Genomic DNA, 23,417 nt, shown 5'->3' with positions numbered 1-23,417 from the left:
CACCCCTGAGCACTATCAAGTTATGGACAAGTTAGGACTGGTAAAGGAAACCCTGTATGAAATAGTAGAAACAGAAAAAGGAAAACTAGTCCTCCCACGGGAAGAAGAACGCAAATATGTTACCAACATACTTTACTTGACCCACTTGGGTGCAAAAAAAATTAAAAGGTGTGGTTATGTCCTTTGACTACTATGTTACAGGACTCTCTGACTTGGCAGAAGAAATAGTCAAAAGCTGCAAGGCCTGTGCAATGACTAATGCAGGATACTCCATGTATATATTCCTGAGAAGAGGCTCAAAGGCGATTGGCCTTGAGCCTAATGGGAGGTAAAATTTGCAGAAATTAAGCCAGCTAGATATGGCAACAAGTACTTAGGGTTAGAAATGGACACCTTTTCAAGGTGGGTAAAAATTTTTCCAACCAGTACTGAGACAGCCAATGTGATGGCCAAGAAGAACCTAGAAGAAATCTTCCCGAGATTTGGGATACCCAAGGTAATTGGGTCCAATAACGGACATGCCTTTGTTGCTCAGGTAAATCAGGGACTGGCCAAGATATTGGGGATTGATTAGAAGTTACATTGTGCATACAGGCCCCAAAGCTCAGGACAGGTAGAGAGAATAAATAGAACCATTAAAAGACCCTTACCAAATTGACTGCAGAGACTGGCGCTAATGATTGAATAGCTCTTCTACCCTTTGTTCTCTTCAGGGTTAGAAACACCCCTGGACAGTTTGGACTGACCCCCTATAAATCACTCTACTGGGGGCTTTCTCCACTGGTAAAAATGGCCTCTGTACATAGTGCTGACATGCTGCTTTCCCAGCCTTTGTTCTCTAGGCTCAAGGCACTTGAGTGGGTGAGACAGCAAGCAAAGAAGCAGCTCCAGAAGGCCTACTCAAGAGAAGGCCTGCAAGCCCCACATCACTTCCAAGTTAGAGATTCATTCTACATTAGACGTTTCCACGCAGAAAACCTTGAGACTTGGTGGAAAGGCCCTTATCTTATACTCTTGACCACCCTACTTTCTACCTTTATGGGACCCCTTTTGATTTTGCTTCTGCTTTTAATTATAGGTCCATGTGTGTTAAATAGTCAAGTTGCCTTTATTAGAACAAGAATTAATGCAGTGTAGCTTTTAGTTTTGAGACAACAGTACTAGGCCCTAAAGGATCAAGTGTATTAGGGAAAAGAGAGTGTCTAGTTCTAAGATTAGAACTACTAACAAGTAGAAGTGGGGAATGAAAAAATATAAAAGCAAAATTCTAGGCCTTTAGGCCCAGGATTGGGAATGTGACCTCTGTGACTCAATGCTCCAAGGTATGCTAATCATAAAACAGATAGCAACATTCCTCCACCCAACCACTTCCTGGGTTCAAAGAGTGTTCATTCAAAGAATGTGCTATTGTTAGGGGCTCTTAGAAACTGTCTTGAGAGATAACCAGAACCATTACCAGGTATTCCTTGTGACTCTTGTGACTTTGCACTGATGTGAGGAGCAGGTGTGGCGGCAGTCCCAAAGGCGCCAGTCCCAAAGGCGCCAGGGACTGCAGCTAAGTCGTATGACTTGCACCTGACTTCCTCATATAAGCCACAAACATCTTGAGAGCTGCGCAGGTGTACCAGGATACTGGTGAATCCATTTTGATGGAGATATGCCCCTGCTGCCCTGATTAGCTGAAGCTGTGTGCCTTATGAGGTGGCATGGCCTGCTGTGCGTGGATGGGAACTGAGAGTATTTAAGAGTGAGAGGCCCAGGGTTCGGGGGAGATATAAACAAGGGAAATATAAACAAGAAGAAACAGGACTGAATAAACGTGTGCAGAAGGATCCTGTTGCAGCATCATTCTTCCTGGTCAGTTGGGCACGAGCAAAACACTTCCTTGGGACTCTTAACTGGTATCTTTGGTATTTTCCAACAATGCCCTCCCCACCTCCTGGGTTGTGGTTTCTTCCTTTCAATACCCCCTTACTTAGCTACTCAGCGCCATGGTCCTCTACCCCTGCGTGGTGTATGACTGTGGGCCCTAGAGCACTCTTGAATTAAAAGTCCTCTAGCAGTTTGCAGCAAGACTGTTTCTCTTGAGTGATTTGGGATGTGGCCTCTCCTGAGTCAGAACGTGGAGGAGTCCTCACATTGTGGGTCTTTCAATTCCTGGGAAATAGGTGCAGAAAGTGTGTTGTAGTTGGATAATTTAGGACTGGTCAGCACATAATCTCCTAATATCTCTATTTTGATAATTTATGGAGTATTTTTGGAATGATAACATCTGTTGCAAAGGGAATTGCACATCAAATATCTAAACCATATGAATTAAACAAACTTTATTTATATATGAGTAGAGGTAATAAGTAGCCACGAATCAGAGAAAGTGCAAGGAGTGTATGTGGATTTGTATGAATGGAGGAAAAAGTAGTGGCAAGCAGTATGTGGCTATGTTATGATTTGTAAAAGGTAAGAAAATGAGTATAATTTATCTTAACCTATTTCTTCCACCTAATTCAAGACCAAACAGATGACAAAACTTACCAAGATAAGAAAAGAGATAAATATTTCAATAAGAAAAAAGTGCATTGATTGTGCACCATAACCCCTTTGGAAAACTGTCCCTCCTCTAAGAATTGAAAAGTAGAACCTATCCAGGTGGGGAATTTCAGTGAAGCTTATACAGTTGAGATGGTGTTGAAATTATAGAGATATTCAATATAATGTATCTTAACATACTAATACTGTATTTGGTAGTTCAGGTAAGCAAATTTTTCCATTTGTAAGGCTACCAAATTACTGCGTTTTTCAATGCAAACCTGAATTAAAATAGCAAGTATTTAACATTTTGTATACCATTGTATGTGGTATCACTACTCTTCCTTGATTCTGAGCAGTAGCAACAATCTATGACTCTAAAGTAGCCACTTGATTGCAAGAACACATCATAATGTGCCATCAATTTAAAACAGCATGGCATATTCTACAGTTTGTTATATTATGGCTTTATATTAAATGACTTTATACCATCAAGTTCTATATTATTGTATCTTTTTGTAATCTCACTTTATCTCAGAGAACATTTTATGTCTCTGTTTTTTCACTTCATGAAGCCATGAAATGTGGTATAAGTGTGAATGTGCCTGTGTGAACACTATTTTATTTATGTTTGCAACGAATTAAATAAAGAATCACCACATTTTTCATAGTACTTTTTTTGTTCTAAACATACTACTACTTGGCTCACAGTACTGTAAATGTAGTACTTCCTCTAGATTTCAAAGTGGATATTTTACAGCCCTGCGTTCACTTTGGCTATCTTTTTTTTTTTTTTTTTTTTAGGTTGGGCAGACTCCTGTGTTGTGGTCTTAGATGATTTACCAAGGAAGGGTTGCTCTCACTTAGGATACAGCATATACCTTTAAAGTTTTGGGGGATGCAATACATTTGTATCACCGGTTAGATCCTTTACTACCCATCTGCAGAAAGACCCTAGACTTTCCCCAGGGCATGAATATGTGCCCCATACAGAATGGTAAATGACATTTCCACTGACTCAGGTCCTTTGCCCTTGCATTTTTCTGAGAATGTAGGCGACTTTTTCAGCTATGAGGGTAGCCTTGCTTGTTTTCTTGTACAGATTAGGCTTTAAAATGGATTGCCCTGCAAAAAGGTTCTTTTCAGATTTTGTGGATAATCTGGGAACACAGAAAATCAATCAATCAATCAATCTCTCTCTCTCTCTCCTTCCCCTCACCCTCTCCTTTCCTCTCTCTGCTTAAATAGTTCTCTTATAAATCATTCACTTTGTATAAAAGAACTGACAAATTTTGCAAATAAAAATTAAGAGGCATGGATTTAATTTCAATTTGAAACAGATAGTTTTAAAAGTTTTTGAAATGTTTACAAATGTTTTGATTCCTTGTAGTATTCAAGTGAAGTGTGTGTGTTGTCCACAGAGTCAAGGAGTGATAGATCCTCTGGAATTGAACTTCATAGACAGTTATGAACAACCATGTGGTTGTTTGATACCAAACCCAGGTCATTTTCAAGAGGAGAAAGTGCTCTTATTCACTGAGCCACCTCTTAAACCCAACCATGTTTTATTGTGACATTAGTATATCTATAATAATCTGCGTTTCTATCTGAAATTTATATTTCACTTGGACACCTCATATTTTGATTTGGCAGCTGTGTTTACACAGTATCTTTTTTTTCCATTTTTTATTAGGTATTTAGCTCATTTGCATTTCCAATGCTATACCAGAAGTCCCCCATACCCACCCACCCCCAAACCCCCACGCACCCACTCCCCCTTTTTGGCCCTGGCGTTCCCCTGTACTGGGGCATATAAAGTTTGCGTGTCCAATGGGCCTCTCTTTCCAGTGATGGCCGACTAGGCCATCTTTTGATACATATGCAGCTAGAGTCAAGAGCTCCGGGGTACTGGTTAGTTCATAATGTTGTTCCACCTATAGGGTTGCAGATCCCTTTAGCTCCTTGGCTACTTTCTCTAGCTCCTCCATTGGGAGCCCTGTGATCCATCCATTAGCTGACTGTGAGCATCCACTTCTGTGTTTGCTAGGCCCCGGCATAGTCTCACAAGAGACAGCTACATCTGGGTCCTTTCGATAAAATCTTGCTAGTATATGCAATGGTGTCAGCGTTTGGATGCTGATTATGGGGTGGATCCCTGGATATGGCAGTCTCTACATGGTCCATCCTTTCATCTCAGCTCCAAACTTTGTCTTTGTAATTCCTTCCATGGGTGTTTTGTTCCCAATTCTAAGGAGGGGCATAGTGTCCACACTTCAGTCTTCATTCTTCTTGAGTTTCATGTGTTTAGCAAATTGTATCTTATATCTTGGGATTCCTAGGTTTGGGGCTAATATCCACTTATCAGTGAGTACATATTGTGTGAGTTCCTTTGTGAATGTGTTACCTCACTCAGTATGATGCCCTCCAGGTCCATCCATTTGCCTAGGAATTTCATAAATTCATTCTTTTTAATAGCTGAGTAGTACTCCATTGTGTAGATGTACCACATTTTCTGTATCCATTCCTCTGTTGAGGGGCATCTGGGTTCTTTCCAGCTTCTGGCTATTATAAATAAGGCTGCTATGAACATAGTGGAGCATGTGTCCTTCTTACCAGTTGGGGCATCTTCTGGATATATGCCCAGGAGAGGTATTGCTGGATCCTCTGGTAGTACTATGTTCAATTTTCTGAGGAACCACCAGACTGATTCACTTTGGCTATCTTAACAGTAGATGGCAGCACAATCACATTTCTGTTTTTGTTTGTTTAGTTTAAAAAATTATTAGATATTTTCTTCTTTTACATTTTTAATGCTATCCCAAAAGTACCCTATACCCCCTGCCCTGCTCTCCTACCCACCCATTCCCACTTCTTGACCCTGGCGTTCCCCTGTACTAGGGCATATAAAGTTTGGTAGACCAAGGGGCCTATCTTCCCAATGATGGACGACTAGGCTATCTTCTGCTAAATATGCAACTAGAGACACGGGCTCTGAGGGTACTGGTTAGTTCATACTGTTGTTCCATCTATAGGGTTGAAGACCCCTTCGGCTCTTGAATACTTACTGTAGCTCCTCCATTGGGGGCACTGTGTTCTATCCAATAGATGACTGTGAGCATCTACTTTAATATTTGCCAGGCATTGGCATAGCCTCACAAGAGAAAGCTATGTCAGGGTTTTGTCAGCAAAATCTTGCTGGCATATGCAATAGTGTCTGCTTTTGATTGCTGATTATGATCAATAAGACAAAAACACCAACAATAGATTGGAAAATAATTTTACCAATCCTAAAGCTGATAGGGCACAATCACACTTCCATTCAGTCATTAACACCAGCTCTTGAGCTGTAGTTACATGAGATTATAAAACAAGAATTACTCTTTTTCCACAACCTCACCAGCATCTGCATCACCTGCATTTTTTTTTTTTTTAGCCATTCTGAGTTATGTAAGATGGAATCACAAGGTTGTTTTGATTTGTGTATTCCTGATGACTAAGGATGTTGTACAATTCCTTAGGTGCTTTTCAAATATTTGATATTGCTCAGTTGTGTATTCTTCGTTAAGCTCTGTATCCAGTTTTTTAATAGGATGTTTGGTTCTCTGGAATCTAACTTATTGAGTTCTTTGTATATATTTATATTAGCCCTGTATCAGATATAGGATTGGTAAAGCTATTTTCCCAATCTATTGGTTGCCATATTGTCCTATTGACAGTGTCCTTTGCCTTACAGAAGCTTTGTAATTTTATGATATCCCATATGCCAGTTCTTGATCTTAAGGCATAAGCTATTGTTGCTCTGTTCAGGAAATTTTCCCCTGTGCTCATGTGCTCAAGACTCTTACCCACTTTCTCTTCTATTAGTTTTCGTGTATCTGGTTGTATGCATTGCTGATGGGATTGCAGGCTTGTACAACCGCTTTGGAAATCACTTTTGTATCCTTAAATGGTGAAATATAAAGCCCATATTCACAAAAAAATAGAAGATTTTTCCTTCTGTAGTAAACAGAATAAGACTAGCGACTAGACACTAAATACAATGAAAGATGAAAATATGTGTTATTCAAAAGAAGCTAGCCATTCAGTTAGAATAGTTTCCTTAGAAAGGCATACTTAATAAGTAAGTTGATTTCAACAATTCTTAGGTCAGTATCTCTCAATATATCTATCTATTTACAGAGTCTCTCAGTTGTTTTTCATAATAGTTGATTAAAAATGGAAGAAGTCTTTCATGAAGGGAGGAATGAGAAATCATTCTTCAGATCTAGAGACATAGGCAGGCTTCATCATGGCTATTCTGACTTTAACATTATAGGAAGATAATTAAAACTTTATCTAAGGTAAATTAAAACAATTTTAAATAAATTGTATTATTCATTTTTCAACACTGTATTTTCCTCCTTCTCCTACCAGTACCTACTCATTCATGTCCTTCCCCATTCCTTCAGTGTTTGCTATAAGAAAAATGTTTCATCAAAATTAGACTTAAATTTGCAGACTCAGGGACTGTCGAGCTTGAAAAATAAATGTAATTTATTTGAAATGTGCTCTCAGGTTCCCTCAGATAAAAAATAGAACAGGAATTACACAGTTTCAGGGCACATGAAATACTGAGAATGGTGATTATTCAGAGTAGTTTTAGATGAGTGCATCTTCATGAACCCACAGCCCATATTCTCCCATGTGTTTATAAGCCAAGAACTGCCTAGAATATATTTTGCTATTTGCATATTACATTTTCAGTAACCACAAATATCTCACAGTTGGTTTAAAACAAAGTACTCATGAGAATAGCAGTAATTAGCTAGGGACCAAAATTCAAAGACAAAATGGATTTTCAAGTGCAGATTTTCAGCTTCCTGCTAATCAGTGCCTCAGGTAACAGAGGGCAGGGAATTTGAGATCAGAATCCAACCAAAATTATTTTCCCTGGGGAATTTGAGTCTAAAATACAGATTTTTTCTTTTTCTTTCACCTGAATGTTGGGTGGTATAAAATTATTTTTGTATCTCTATTTCTACTAATTTCTCTCTCTCTATTTTGCTTTTTTTCTAGTCATAATGTCCAGAGGAGAAAATGTTCTCACCCAGTCTCCAGCAATCATGTCTGCATCTCCAGGGGAAAAGGTCACCATGACCTGCAGTGCCAGCTCAAGTGTAAGTTACATGCACTGGTACCAGCAGAAGTCAAGCACCTCCCCCAAACTCTGGATTTATGACACATCCAAACTGGCTTCTGGAGTCCCAGGTCGCTTCAGTGGCAGTGGGTCTGGAAACTCTTACTCTCTCACGATCAGCAGCATGGAGGCTGAAGATGTTGCCACTTATTACTGTTTTCAGGGGAGTGGGTACCCACTCACACAGTGATACAGACTGGAAAAAAACCTATAACTCCTTAGGGTCTAGCTATTTCCTCTTAGAAAATAAGCGTGGCCAGTGGTTTTATTGTAGTAGTCCAAACAACGTGTTCTGCTTTACAATGTCAATTGCATATTTAGATGAATGTCTCTATAATATTCCATTGTACTTCAGTGCTGTTCTCAAATAATTTACATTTCCAGTGTTTATTTTTTCTTAATTTTTGTTCTGTTTGTTGAAGACAAGTGTGACAGTCTATTTTACTGGTGGTTCACATGAACCTTTACATCTAGTTTCTGCTTCTTTCACTGATTTTAGAATCTTCTTTGTTTGTGTTTTTTCTTCAGGATTTTCATTTGCTCACAATACAGTGCTTTTGTTATCCTACAAAAAGTAGTATCCATCCTAATATATTTTCTGATTTTTATTAGTACACGTTCTTTTCCACTAAAGTGTCCTGTTAATATGTGCTTAAAATAATTTTCTATCCAAATTAAAAAAAAAAACAACCTACTGATGGGCATATATATTCTCTTTCTATTCTCATGACTTGTAATCAAAACACCCCACTAATAAAGAAACCAAGAAGGCAACAGAGAACTAATAAATGAACATTTATTTTTCTTATATCTATCATCTGTCTATCTATCTATCTCTCTATCTACCATCTATTTGTCTGTCTGTCTATGAATCTATTTGTGTGTACGTTAATATAAATAATTAAAATCATAAAGAAAATGTAGTATTCTAAATAAAGGCCAATAATTTAAAATATGTGTATTGTCAATTATATTTAAATTTAAATTGCAGTTTAATTAAATTTAAATTACACTTAATAAGAACAGGGATAATTATGTAATAGTTTATATTCAATTTTCCATTATAAGATGTTTGTATGAAATCCATAGGAGAAAGTGCCACCATCACAGGAAATCAAGATATTAAGGTGTATTTAGCACATTTTTCACATGTTATCATTTTTCAAGAAAGATTTTTCAAAATCAGTTTTTGAATTTTATCCTCCTACACAAAGAGGATCATGGACTTATGAGCAGACCTGAATGCACAGAAGAACACTGCATCAAGCAAAATCTATATACATCTAAACCAAAAAGGAAGCACATTTACATTTATGTGTTGCCAAACACTACATGAAATTTAGTGCTTGGCACTTTTTTCTGGTTAGTGCTATGCCTACTGTGCTTATTTGAATAAGAATGGATCACATAGATTCATATTTTAAAATGTATATATAGGTAACAAACCCTATTTGATAGGATTTAGAGGCATGGCGTTTCTGGAAACTGTGTCACTGCATTAGACTCTGAGGTTTTAAAAGCCTAATCCAGGCCCAGTATTTCTATTTTCTTGTCACTTGCTGATGCAGATTCTACACTCTCATCTCTCATGTCTGTCTTGGTGCAGCCATGCTCCACAATATGAAGATAATGAACTAAACACTAAGCAGGTCCCAAATAAAGGCTTTCTTTGGGAGAGTTTTTGAGGTTATGGTATCTCTCCACAGCAATATAATACAACCAGGAAATCCAGTGATCTAGAAAGGTCACTAGAAAAATTTTGAATTGTAAGACATCAGTGAATCAGCAAGTTAGTTCTCCATTTCCTCACTTGCTCTCGTGTCTTCTAGAAGAATATTTGTCAGGATCTTTTTTCTTTTTTATGATGTTCTATGGACATGCTTAATAATCAACCCTCCCACGAGATATAACATCAGAAGAGGAGGATTAAATGTTCACTGAAACCTATAGGAAAACATGGACAGGGAAACAGACTAGAAAAGCACCCACAGAGATGCTGTATACACCTAAGTCCATCAACATCCCACCTTGAACTTGTAGGGAAATGTGGGGAAAATGGGTCAGAGACACTACATTATCAGTTTCAGGCAAGACTTGATATCTTGGGAAGCACATAATCAACCGACCTTTGCATAAGTATCTCTATGCATCATGAACAAGACTTTTGATATTAAAAGTTAATATCCTAGTGTTAACAATTTCCAAAATTTTTCCAATTATAATTGTACGTCATTAGATCTATTAAAAACTACTTTTAGATCAATAAAACCAATTAGTGAGGGCTAATAAATATCTAATTTTATTTCATGAAGTAATGTCATGTCTAAACTGTGCAGCTAACAATGAGGAGATTCTAATTTTCCTGTTTTGATGGAAAAGTATTAACTAATTTTTCATAGTTGTTTATTGTCTTCATGAAGTAGAATCACAAGGATGCCTAAGATACTTTAAGGCACTAATCAAAGGATGTATCAGGATTTATGAGATACTATTTTTTTTGTATGTTTGGTTGGTTTGATTTTGGTTTTGTCTTTTGATTTTAAGGAGAGAAGATTTAAGGAATGCTTAATTACACTAGAATATCTGATTATTTTCATAAGAAGCAACTCTGCCTCACTCCTACAACTCCATGAAACAAAATCACAGGTGTCTCTAAGTTTTCACTCTCATATGGAGCATGAAGTCTATGTTACTCATAGAAGAAAATTCCCTAGCCCTTAGTCTCACATAGCTGGTGTCTCTAAGAGTTTTATTTCTCCCATCATTTCTTCTATCATAAATTTGACATATGAGAGTTTTATTTCCTTTTACAAGAATACAGTTTATCAGTTATATTTATACCAAACATATGTAGTGGTTCATGACCAATGAATCCTAGTTATTTAATTCCATGCATATTATTTGGCCTGTGAGTTTTGTCAAGTAGTAGTTAGGGATTTTGATATGTAGAGTTCATATTGAAATGATATAGTGGAATTAATACAATCATAATGGTTCACCATTAACTAGGGATTGCAGTCATATTCAGAAAAGGCCTGATAACAAAGGAAATACTGAGGGAAAGTTTAGGGCTTTGAGTACAGGATATATAGGGCATCTTAAGGATGCAAAGTTAGTATATTGATTACTCCCTTTGGCCCTCTGGAGGGACATAGTCCTTCTTAATCCTTAATTTTAGCTTAGTGAGATTATAGTTTCACCTTAGGAACTTTAAGATAGTCATATAGAATTGCTTGATTTCAATGATATTATAGGAATTAGTTAGAAGAGAAAAATGGGTTTCACCAAAAGATGGAGTGTATTCTATAGAACAGACTCTCTGATATGAGTCTTTCTTCTTATATATGAGTGTTTTTGTTGGGAGACATAGAATATTTCACTCTGGGAAAAGGTACAGCCAAAGATATTTTATATAAACAGTCTCTTGGTGACACACATTTGTCATTTCTGTCTTTATTGGAGTAGGCTCTCACAGCATGAGCCTTGAAAGTGATGGAAGGCTTATTTCAGACAAATGTTGGTTTATTTCTTCACTTATTAAATACACACATTAGACATAAAAGTTATAAAACTACATAAAATGATTAAGTCAGAGTGAGTCAGGTAAGTTTAGGAATAGAATTATTTCCTGGAATACAGATTATCTTATATTGTACATATACCACTTACACCAACATTATCACCTACACTGAAATACTTAGCATCCTGGAACAATACCTGTTTATAGCTTTACTCCTTAACATCAAAATTTCTAACCCCATAACAACATATAATGATTGTGAACAAATGCACCCTGAAATGTACAATAAAATAGAAGTAGCTGCTCAAACCAGTCTTGACTGGATTTGGGTACACAAGGCAAACTCTCTACTCCAAGTGAAATTTTAGAAAAAGAAAATCCTATTTATTATAATAGTACAATGTAAAGTCAATTCTCTGTGACAGAATTCTGATCATATTTTTCATGATAGTTATTTAATGTATATCTGTCATCTTGTAGCACTTCACACAGGGTTTCTTTTAAACAAGCATGGAGTAGAAAATGTAATAAATCAGAGTGATTAAAAATCAATACTGAGGTCTCTTTGTATTTCAGAGAAGAGGGCTATTATTTCCTTTCATCTCTTAATAGAAACATTTTTTTTCTAAATATTCTTGGAATCCAGATACCCAAATGGTGGCAAGTTTTCCCAGTGCCTTAAGGATTCAAAATCATTTGAAAAGACTGAGATCAATAAGGAAATATCAGGACTTGAGCACTGGGGTGCCTTGCCAGCGGAGTCTCCCAACACCCGCAAGGGCCCACACAGGATTCCCCACGGGATCCTAAGACCTCTGGTGAGTGGAACACAACTTCTGCCAGGAGGCAGGTTCGAACACCAGATATCTGGGTACCTTCCCTGCAAGAAGAGAGCTTTTCTGCAGAGAATATTCTGCCCACTGAAACTAAGGAGAGAGCTAGCGTCCCAGATCTGCTTATAGAGGCTAACAGAGTCACCTGAGGAACAAGCTCTAACCAGAGACAACTACAACAGCTAGCTTCAGAGATTACCAGATGGCAAAGGCAAATGTAAGAATCCTACTAACAGAAATCAAGACCACTCACTATCATCAGAACGCAGCACTCCCACCCCACCTAGTCCTGGGCACCCCAACACAACCGAAAATCTAGACCCAGATTTAAAAACATTTTTCATGATGATGGTAGAGGACATCAAGAAGGACTTTCATAACTCACTTAAAGAAATACAGGAGAGCACTGCTAAAAAGTTACAGGCCCTTAAAGAAAAACAGGAAAACACAACCAAACAGGTGATGGAAATGAACAAAACCATACTAGAACTAAAAAGGGAAGTAGACACAATAAAGAAAACCCAAAGCGAGGCAACGCTGGAGATAGAAACCCTAGGAAAGAGATCTGGAAACATAGATGCGAGCATCAGCAACAGAATACAAGAAATGGAAGAGAGAATCTTAGGTGCAGAAGATTCCATAGAGAACATCGGCACAACAATCAAAGAAAATACAAAATGCAAAAGGATCCTAACTCAAAACATCCAGGAAATCCAGGACACAATGAGAAGACCAAACCTACGGATAGTAGGAGTTGATGAGAATGAAGATTTTCAACTTAAAGGGCCAGCAAATATCTTCACCAAAATAATAGAAGAAAACTTCCCAAACATAAAGAAAGAGATGCCCATGATCATACAAGAAGCCTACAGAACTCCAAATAGACTGGACCAGAAAAGAAATTCCTCCCGACACATAATAATCAGAACAACAAATGCACTAAATAAAGATAGAATATTAAAAGCAGTAAGAGAGAAAGGTCAAGTAAAATATAAAGGCAGGCCTATCAGAATTACACCAGACTTTTCACCAGAGACTATGAAAGCCCAAAGATCCTGGACAGATGTTATACAGACACTAAGAGATCACAAATGACAGCCCAGGCTACTATACCCGGCCAAACTCTCAATTACCAAAGATGGAGAAACCAAAGTATTCCACGACAAAACCAAATTCACACATTATCTTTCCAAGAATCCAGCCCTTCAAAGGATAATAACAGAAAAAAAAAAAAAAAGAAAAACCAAAAAAAAAAAAATACAAGGACAGAAATCATGCCCTAGAAAAAGCAAGAAAGTAGTCCCTCAACAAACAAAAAAGAAGACTGCCACAAGAAAAGACTGCCAACTCTAACAACAAAAATAAAAGGAAGCAACAATTACTTTTCCTTAATATCTCTTAATATCAGCGGACTCAATTTCCCATTGCAAAGACATAGACTAACACAATGGCTACAGAAACAGGACCCAACATTCTGCTGCTTACAGGAAACCCATCTCACAGAAAAAGACAGAGAATACCTCAGAGTGAAAGGCTGGAAAACAATTTTCCAAGCAAATGGTCTGAAGAAACAAGCTGGAGTAGCCATTTTGATATCGAACAAAATCGACTTCCAACCCAAAGTTTTCAAAAAAAACAAGGAGGGACACTTCATACTCATCAAAGGTAAAATCCTCCAAGAGGAACTCTCAATTCTGAATATCTATGCCCCAAATGCAAGGGAAGCCACATTCATTAAAGACGCCTTAGTAAAGCTCAAAACACACATTGCACCTCACACAATAATTGTGGGAGACTTCAACACACCACTTTCATCAATAGACAGATCGTGGAAACAGAAACTAAACAGGGACATAGTGAAACTAACAGAAGTTATGAAACAAATTGACTTAACAGATATGTACAGTACATTTTATCCTAAAACAAAAGGATATACCTTCTTCTCAGCACCTCACTGGACCTTCTCCAAAATTGACCATATAAATGGTCATAAAACAGGCCTCAACAGATACAAAAATATTGAAATTGTCCCATGCACCCTATCAGACCACCATGGACTAAGGCTGATCTTCAATAACAACAGAAATAATGGAAAGCCAACTTTCACGTGGAAACTGAATAACACTCTTCTCAATGATACCTTGGTCAAGGATGGAATAAAGAAATTAAAGACTTTTTAGAGTTTAATGAAAATGAAGCCACAACATACCCAAACCTATGGGACACAATGAAAGCATTTCTAAGAGGGAAACTCATAGCTCTGAGTCCCTCCGAGAAGAAACAGGAGAGAGCACATACTAGCAGCTTGACAACACAACTAAAAGCTCTAGAAAAAAAGGAAGCAAATTCATCCAAGAGGAGTAGACGGCAGGAAATAATCAAACTCAGGGGTGAAATCAACCAAGTGGAAACAAGAAGAACTATTCAAAGAATTAACCAAACGAGGAGTTGGTTCTTTGAGAAAATCAACAAGATAGATAAGCACTTAGCTAGACTCACTAGAGGGCACAAGGACAAAATCCTAATTAACAAAATCTGAAATGAAAAGGGAGACATAACAACAGATCCTGAAGAAATCCAAAACACCATCAGATCCTTCTACAAAAGACTATACTCAACAAAACTGGAGAACCTGGATGAAATGGAAAGGTTTCTAGACAGATACCAGGTACCAAAGTTAAATCAGGATCAAGATAACCATCTAAACAGTCCCATATCCCCTAAAGAAATAGAAGCAGTCATTAATAGTCTCCCAGCCAAAAAAAGCCCAGGACCAGAGGAGTTTAGTGCAGAGTTCTATCAGACCTTCAAAGAAGATCTATTTCCAGTTCTGCACAAACTATTTCACAAAATAGAAGTAGAAGGTACTACACCCAACTCATTTTATGAAGCCACAATTACTCTGATACCTAAAACACAGAAAGATCCAACAGAGATAGAGAACTTCAGACCAATTTCTCTTATGAATATCGATGCAAAAATAGGCAATAAAATTCTCGCTAACCGAATCCAAGAACACATTAAAGCAATCATCCATCCTGACCAAGCAGGTTTTATTCCAGGGATGCAGGGATGGTTTAATATACGAAAATCCATCAATGTAATCCATTACATAAACAAATTCAAGGATAAAAACCACATGATCATCTCGTTAGATGCAGAAAAAGCATTTAACAAGATCCAACACCCATTCATGATAAAAGTCTTGGGAAGATCAGGAATTCAAGGCCCATGCCTAAACATGATAAATCAATCTACAGGAAACCAGTAGCCAACATCAAAGTAAATGGAGAGAAGCTGGAAGCAATCCCACTAAAATCAGGGACTAGACAAGGCTGTCCCACTTTCTCCCTACCTCTTCAACATAGTACTTGAAGTATTAGCCAGAGCAATTCGACAACAAAAGGAGATCAAGGGGATACAAGTTGGAAAAGAGGATGTCAAAATATCAGTTTTTGCAGATGATATGATAGTATATATAAGTGACCCTAAAAATTCCACCAGAGAAGTCCTAAACCTGATAAACAGCTTCAGTAAAGTAGCTGGATATAAAATTAACTCAAACAAGTCAATGGCCTTTCTTTACACAAAGAATAAACAGGCTGAGAAAGAAATTAGGGAAAAAACACCCTTCTCAATAGCCACAAATAATATAAAATATCTTGGCGTGACTCTAACTAAGGAAGTGAAAGATCTGTATGATAAAAACTTCAAGTCTCTGAAGAAAGAAATTAAAGAAGATCTCAGAAGATGGAAAGCTCTCCCATCCTCATGGATTGACAGGATCAACATTGTAAAAATGCCTATCTTGCCAAAAGCAATCTACAGATTAAATGCAATTCCCATCAAAATTCCAACTCAATTCTTCAATGAATTAGAAAGAGCAATCTGCAAATTCATCTGGAATAACAAAAACCTAGGATAGCAAAAACTCTTCTCAAGGATAAAAGAACCTCTGGTAGAATCACCATGCCTGACCTAAAGCATTACTACAGAGCAATTGTGATAAAAACTGCATGGTACTGGTATAACGATAGACAAGTAGACCAATGGAATAGAATTGAAGACCCAGAAATAAACGCACACACCTATGGTCACTTGATCTTCGACAAGGGAGCTAAAACCATCCAGTTGAAGAAAGACAATATTTTCAACAATTGGTGCTGGCACTACTGGTAGTTATCATGTAGAAGAATGCGAATTGATCCATACCTATCTCCTTGTACTAAGGTCAAATCTAAGTGGATCAAGGAACTTCACATAAAACCAGAGACACTGAAACTTATAGAGGAGAAAGTGGGGAAAAGCCTTGAAGATATGGGCACAGGTGAAAAATTCCTGAATAGGACAGCAATGGCTTGTGCTGTAAGATCGAGAATTGACAAATGGGACCTCATGAAACTCCAAAGCTTCTGCAAGGCAAAAGACACCGTCAATAAGACAAAAAGAACAACAACAGATTGGGAAATGATCTTTACTTATCCTAAATCAGATAGGGGAATAATATCCAACATATATAAAGAACTCAAGAAGGTGGACTTCAGAAAATCAAATAACCCCATTAAAAAATGGTGCTCAGAACTGAACAAAGAATTCTCACCTGAGGAATAACGAATGGCAGAGAAGCACCTGAAAAAATGTTCAACATCCTTAATAATCAGGGAAATGCAAATCAAAACAACCCTGAGATTCTACCTCACACCAGTCAGAATGGCTAAGATCAAAAATTCAGGTGACAACAGATGCTGGCGAGGATGTGGAGAAAGAGGAACACTCCTCCATTGTTGGTGGGATTGCAGGCTTGTACAACCACTCTGGAAATCAGTCTGGCGGGTCCTCAGAAAATTGGACATAGTACTACCGGAGGATCCAGCAATACCTCTCCTGGGCATATATCCAGAAGATGCCCCAACTGGTAAGAAGGACACATGCTCCACTATGTTCATAGCAGCCTTATTTATAATAGCCAGAAGCTGGAAGGAACCCAGATGCCCCTCAACAGAGGAATGGATACAGAAAATGTGGTACATCTACACAATGGAGTACTACTCAGCTATTAAAAAGAATGAATTTATGAAATTCCTAGCCAAATGGATGGACCTGGAGGGCATCATCCTGAGTGAGGTAACACATTCACAAAGGAACTCACACAATATGTACTCACTGATAAGTGGATATTAGCCCAAAACCTAAGATACCCAAGATATAAGATACAATTTCCTAAACACATGAAACTCAAGAAAAATGAAGACTGAAGTGTGAACACTATGCCCCTCCTTAGAAGTGGGAACAAAACACCCTTGGAAGGAGTTACAGAGACAAAGTTTGGAGCTGAGATAAAAGGATGGACCATGTAGACACTACCATATCCGAGGATCCATCCCATAATCAGCTTCCAAATGCTGACACCATTGCATACACTAGCAAGATTATGCTGAAAGGACCCTGATATAGCTGTCTCTTGTCAGAGTATGCCTGGGCCTAGCAAACATAGAAGTGGAGGCTCACAGTCGGCTATTGGATGGATCACATGGCCCCCAATGAAGGAGCTTGAGAAAGTACCAAAGAAGCTAAAGGGATCTGCAACCCTATAGGTGGAACAACATTATGAACTAACCAGTACCACGGAGCTCTTGACTCTAGCTGCATATGCATCAAAAGATGGCCTAGTCGGCCATCACTGGAAAGAGAGGCCCATTGGACACGCAAACTTTATATGCCCCAGTACAGGGGAACGCCAGGGCCATAAAAGGGGAGTGGGTGGGTAGGGGAGAGGGGGTGGGTGGCTATGGGGGACTTTTGGTATAGCATTGCAAATGTAAATGAGCGAAATACCTAATAAAAATGGAAAAAAAAAAAAAGAAGGACACATGCTCCACTATGTTCATAGCAGCCTTATTTATAATAGCCAGAAGCTGGAAAGAACCCAGATGCCCCTCAACAGAGGAATGGATACAGAAAATGTGGTACATTTACACAATGGAGTACTACTCAACTATTAAAAAGAATGAATTTATGAAATTCCTAGGCAAATGGATGGACCTGGAGGGCATCATCCTGAGTGAGGTAACCCAATCACAAAAGAACTCACATGATATATACTCACTGATAAGTGGATATTAGCCCAGAAATTTAGAATACCCAAGATGTAAGATACAATTTGCAAAACACATAAAACTCAAGAAGAATGAAGACCAAAGTGTGGACACTTTCTCCCTTCTTAGAACTGGGAACAAAACACCCATGGAAGGAGTTACAGAGACAATGGTTGGAGGTGAAACGAAAGGATGGACCATCTAGAGACTGCCATACCCAGGGATCCATCCCATAATCAGCTTCCAAAAGCTGACTCCATTGCATACACAAGAAAGATTTTGCTGAAAGGACCCTGATATAGCTGTCTCTTTTGAGACTATGCCGGGGCCTAGCAAACACATAAGTAGATGCTCACTGTCAGCTATTGGATGGATCACAGGGCCCCCAGTGGAGGAGCTAGAGAATGTACCCAAGGAGGTAAAGGGGTCTGCTACCCTATACGTGGAACAACAATATGAACTAACCAGCACCCCTCAGAGCTCATGTCTCTAGCTACATATATATCACAAGATGGCCTAGTAGGCCTTCAGTGGAAAGAGAGGCCCATTGGTCGTGCAAACTTTATATGCCTCAGTACAGGGATACTTCAGAGCCAAGACATGGGAGTGGGGGGAGGGGAGTCGGGGGAGGGTATGTGGGACTTTTGGGATAGCAATGTAAATGTAAATGAAGAAGATACCTATTAAAAAAAAACAGCCTCTTTAACTCCAAATTAAAGGAGCATATATACAAAAAAAAAAAAAAGAATAAATGCAGCATAGTGATGCCATCACATAGTAACATCTCTGACCGATAGTTGATCATGTCTGAAAGAATTATAGGAATGGAAATGGAGAGGAGCCTGAGGAAATGAAGTTCTAGAATCAGGAACAAAGGAACAAACATGGTATGAACACAATGATAAGTGGATATTAGCCCCAAATCATGGAACACCCAAAATATGATTCACAGACCACATGAAGGCCAAGAACAAGGAAGGACAAAGTATGGTTGCTTCAGTCCTTCTTAGAAGGGGGAACAAAGTACAGGAGGAAATACAGAATCAAAGTGTGGAGAAGAGACTGAAGGAAAGGCCATCCAGAGACTGTCCCACCTAAGGATCCATCCCATATACAGACACCAAACCCAGACATTACTGTGGATGCCAGGAAGTGCATACTGACAGGAGACTCATATAGCTACACCTGAGAGGTTCTGTCAGAGCCTGACAAATACAGATGTAGATGCTCACAGCTCATTGGTCTGAGCACAGCTTCCCAAAGGAGGAGTTAGTTAGAGAAAGGAATGAAGGAGCTGAAGGGATTTTCAACACCATAGGAAGAAAAACAGTATCAACCAACCAGAGATCCCACGTTATGAACCAACAACCAAGGAGTGCACGTGATAGGACCCATGACTCCAGTTTTATATGTAGCAGAGGATGGTTTTGTTGCATGACAATGGGATAAGAGACCTTTGGTCCTGTGAAGGCTTGACGCCCCAATGTATGAGAATGAGAGGGGTGGCAGAGGGAGTGGGTTGATGCACACCCTCATAGAATCAGAAGGAGGGGGATGTGACAGGGTTTTCTGGGTCGTGGGGCATGGGAATAGGATAACACTTGATATGTAAATAAAGAATGTGTCCAATAAAAACGAATAAATAAAGGATATATTTGAATATATTTTGAAAATGGTTGATAATTTTTAAAATTTTGTACTCTTAGAAACTGTCTTAGATAGGATTTTACTGCTGTGAACAGACACCATGACCAAGGCAAATCTTATAAAAAAACAACATTTAATTGGGGCTGGCTTACAGGTTCAGGTTTGGTCCATTATCATCAAGGTGGGAGCATGGCATTATCCAGGCAGGCATGGCGCATGAGGAGCTGAGAGTTCTATGTCTTCATCCAAAGGCTGCTAGTGGAAGACTGACTTCCAGGCAACTAGGGTGAGGATCTTATACCCACCCCCACAGTGACACACCAATTCCAATCAGGTCACACCTATTCCAACAAGGCCACACCTTCAGATGGTGTCACTCCCTGGTCCAAGGATATACAAACCATCACATTCCACTCCCTGGTCCCCATAGACTTGTTCAAAAACATGAGTCTATGGGGACCATACTTAAACATAGCATAATGCAAAATGCATTTAGTCCAACTTTCAAAGTCCTCATAATCTATAGCAATCACAACAATGTTAAAATTCGAAAGTTCAAGGTCTCTTCTAATATTCATTCAACTTAATTAACTCTAATCCCTAAAGCAAGGCAGGAAACCAGCAGGGCAAACTCCAAACTCTGCATCTCCATGGCTGATATCAAAGCGGTCTTCAGATTTCCACTCCTTTTTCATCTTATTTGACTGCAACAAACTGCTTTCTCCTGGGCTGGTTCCACTCCGTGTTAGCACCTTTCCTCAGCATGTATCCCATGGTTCTGGCATCTTTAACATCTTTGAGTCTCCAAGTCAATTTCAATGTTACAGCTTCTTGTTTCAATGTCTGGGATTCCACTTGATCTTTTGGACTCCTCCTAAGGGCTGGCATCATTTTTCCAGCTCTTCCCTCTGTAGCACTCTAAGCTCAGGTTGATCCACTCCACTAAGGCTGCTGTTCTTGATGATCACTCCATAGTACTGACATCTACAATACACTGGGGTATTCCACTTCAACTAGGCTTCACCAATAGCCTCTCATAGGCTCTCTTCAGGGTGCCAAGCCTCAAATACTTTGCATGACCCCTTCAGTCCTGGACCATCAACTACAGCTGAGGCTTCACCTTCTCCAGTGACCTTCCCTGGCTTCACACAGAGCTAAGCCTCAGCTTCTCTCCATGATCCCTTCATTCCTTCATAAGCAGTACCACCTGAGTGACTCTTACACATTACAAAGTCTAGCTGAAGCATGAGGTACAACCTTGGATATCTCTGGAACACAGCTTCTTTGTGCTCCCAGAAAACAATTTCCAGAAGATTTCACCTCAGTGATGCTGGTCTCTTTTTAATCACTGCTAATTCCTTAGCTCCAGCTAACCAGCATCAATTTTCCCAGTAGTTCCTTCCATTCTGAACTCTAGAGCCAGAGCCACATGGCTGAAGCTCCTGAGTTCTGCTGCTTACAGGAACTAGAGCATGACCTTCTTGTACTATTACATTGTCACTGGCTTTCTGTTTTACAACTCCTTCACTGCCTAAGCTTGGCTTTCCTGGATCTTTCTCTGTAGTTTGGCCTTGAACATGGAGATCAGCATGCCTGTCTCATGGGATTAAAGGTGTGTACCACCATGCCTGGTTCTAAATTCAGCTGGGTAGGGTCTTGCCCCAAAGTCCCACTCCCTTAATCTATTATTTCCTAGAACACAGGATTTTGCTCCATTTCACTTTAATACTCAAACCATATATTTTATATTTTGCCTTTCTAAGCTTGCTATGCTTATTCAAACTTCTCTTTGTGAGAATTAACCAGAGAACAAAATCTCTGCTGGGCTTTTTTGAAACTTCCTTTGTCAATGCAATTAATGCAATTAATCCAAGTCTCTTCACCTTAGCCTCAGGCAGACTTATCAGACAAGGGTAAAAAGTAGCCACATTCGTCACCAAAATACCACACAAACAGTCTTTATGCCACATACTGAAATTCTTCTCCTTTGAAATCTCTTGGGCTAGGTCAACACAGTTCAAATTACTCCCAGCAACAAAGTCTTCCATATTCCTACTAGAATGACCCCTTAAGCCCCATTTAAAGCATTCCACTGAGTTCCAAATCCAAAGTACAAAAATCCACATTCTTTCAAATAAAAGCATGGTCAGGCCTATCACAGCAATACCCCACTTCTGGTACCAACTTATGTCTTAGTTAGGATTTTACTGCTGTGAAAAGACACCATGACCAAGGCAAGTTTTATAAAAAAACAACATTTAATTGGGGCTGACTTACAGGTTCAGGTTCAGTCCATTATCATCAAGGTGGAAGCATGGCAGTATCCAGGCAGGCATGGCACAGGAGGAGCTGAGAGTTCTACGTCTTCATCCAAAGGCTGCTAGTGGAAGACTGACTTCCAGGCAACTAGGGTGAGGATCTTATATACCCACACCCACAATGACACACCCATTCCAACCAGGTCACACCTATTCCAACAAGGCCACACCTTCAGATGGTGTCACTCCCTGGTCCAAGGATATACAAACCCATCACAGAAACTAACTAACACAACTGATATAGTCAGTTATAATCATCTTATTTGTCTTATCATGTATCATGTTTAATGTACCACCTTAAACACATCCTGTGAAATTCTGTTACAACTCTGATGCAGGTAATATAGAAGAAGAAAAAATAATAATGGTCAGAGGAGATTGTATGTGCCAGTGAACACTTAGTCCACAGTAACATTAACAGCGTGACTGTATCTGAGAAATAATATTAAGGGGTAGAAACAATATGTGCAGCTGGGGATTCTCCTGCATTCTTTGGAAGTTTTTCTCATGGCTTGTTTCATTGTGGTAGTTATACAAAAATACTGTTGTCAGTAATAAGTAGCAATATTTTCACATTGCAGTTTGTTAACAGTAAGAATAAAATCTTTACCAAATTCACTGCCACTGAACCTTGAAGGAACTCCAGATTTCACACTGATAGAATGGTATATTCGGAATTTAGGAACATTCCCTGGTTTCTACTGAAACCAGGCTCACCAATCATTAATACCCTCATCTGGCCTGCAAGAAATGGTGACTCTGTCTCCTAGAGATACAGACAAGGAGGGTGGAGTTGTGTCATCTGGATGTCACATATCAGGCCTGTAATTGGAAACATACAACCAATATATATGGTTAATCATATTACAAATGACTTCTCTGAAATTCCAGTTAGCACTGATTACAAAGGGTCAAATGAATTCCCATGACATCCTTCCTTACCCAGGAATCAGAATAGTAAGATCAGCAGAAGTTGAGAAGGAGACATCATGTGTGTGTTGTTACCTGACATTGACAGACTCATAGAAAGGATGTGACCAGACTATTAAGAAGTACTTTTGTGAATGGGTCACCTCACTCAGGATGGTATCCTCCAGATGCATCCATTCGTCTAAGAACTTCATAAATTCATTGTTTTTAATGGCTGAGTAGTACTCCATTGGGCAAATGTACCACATTTTCTGTATCCATTCTTCTGTTGAGGGACAACTGGGTTCTTTCCAACTTCTGGCTACTATAAATAAACCTACTATGAACAGAGTGGAGCATGTGTCCTTATTACAAGTTGGAGCATCTTTTGGG

General features: G+C 38.9%; 1 pseudogene, 1 gene segment (V, D, J or C) and 1 further gene; 1 reads left to right on the top strand and 2 right to left on the bottom strand.

Moving 5' to 3' along the window:
- The window catches only part of Igk (immunoglobulin kappa chain complex), a 3,171,119-nt gene that overhangs the window by 1,340,927 nt on the left and 1,806,775 nt on the right, over positions 1 to 23,417 (bottom strand).
- Positions 7,356 to 7,884, top strand: Igkv4-63 (immunoglobulin kappa variable 4-63). The segment is given in 2 exon segments: positions 7,356 to 7,404; positions 7,582 to 7,884. Coding segments are annotated over 2 exon segments (352 nt in total).
- Igkv13-64 (immunoglobulin kappa chain variable 13-64) lies at positions 22,641 to 23,106 on the bottom strand (annotated as a pseudogene). The gene is given in 2 exon segments: positions 22,641 to 22,937; positions 23,058 to 23,106. Coding segments are annotated over 2 exon segments (346 nt in total).

Source organism: Mus musculus, chromosome 6, assembly GCF_000001635.26.
Source record: "Mus musculus strain C57BL/6J chromosome 6, GRCm38.p6 C57BL/6J".
NCBI lineage: Eukaryota > Metazoa > Chordata > Mammalia > Rodentia > Muridae > Mus > Mus musculus.
Note: the sequence above shows the minus strand (reverse complement) of the source record. Positions and strands in the feature narration are given on the sequence as shown.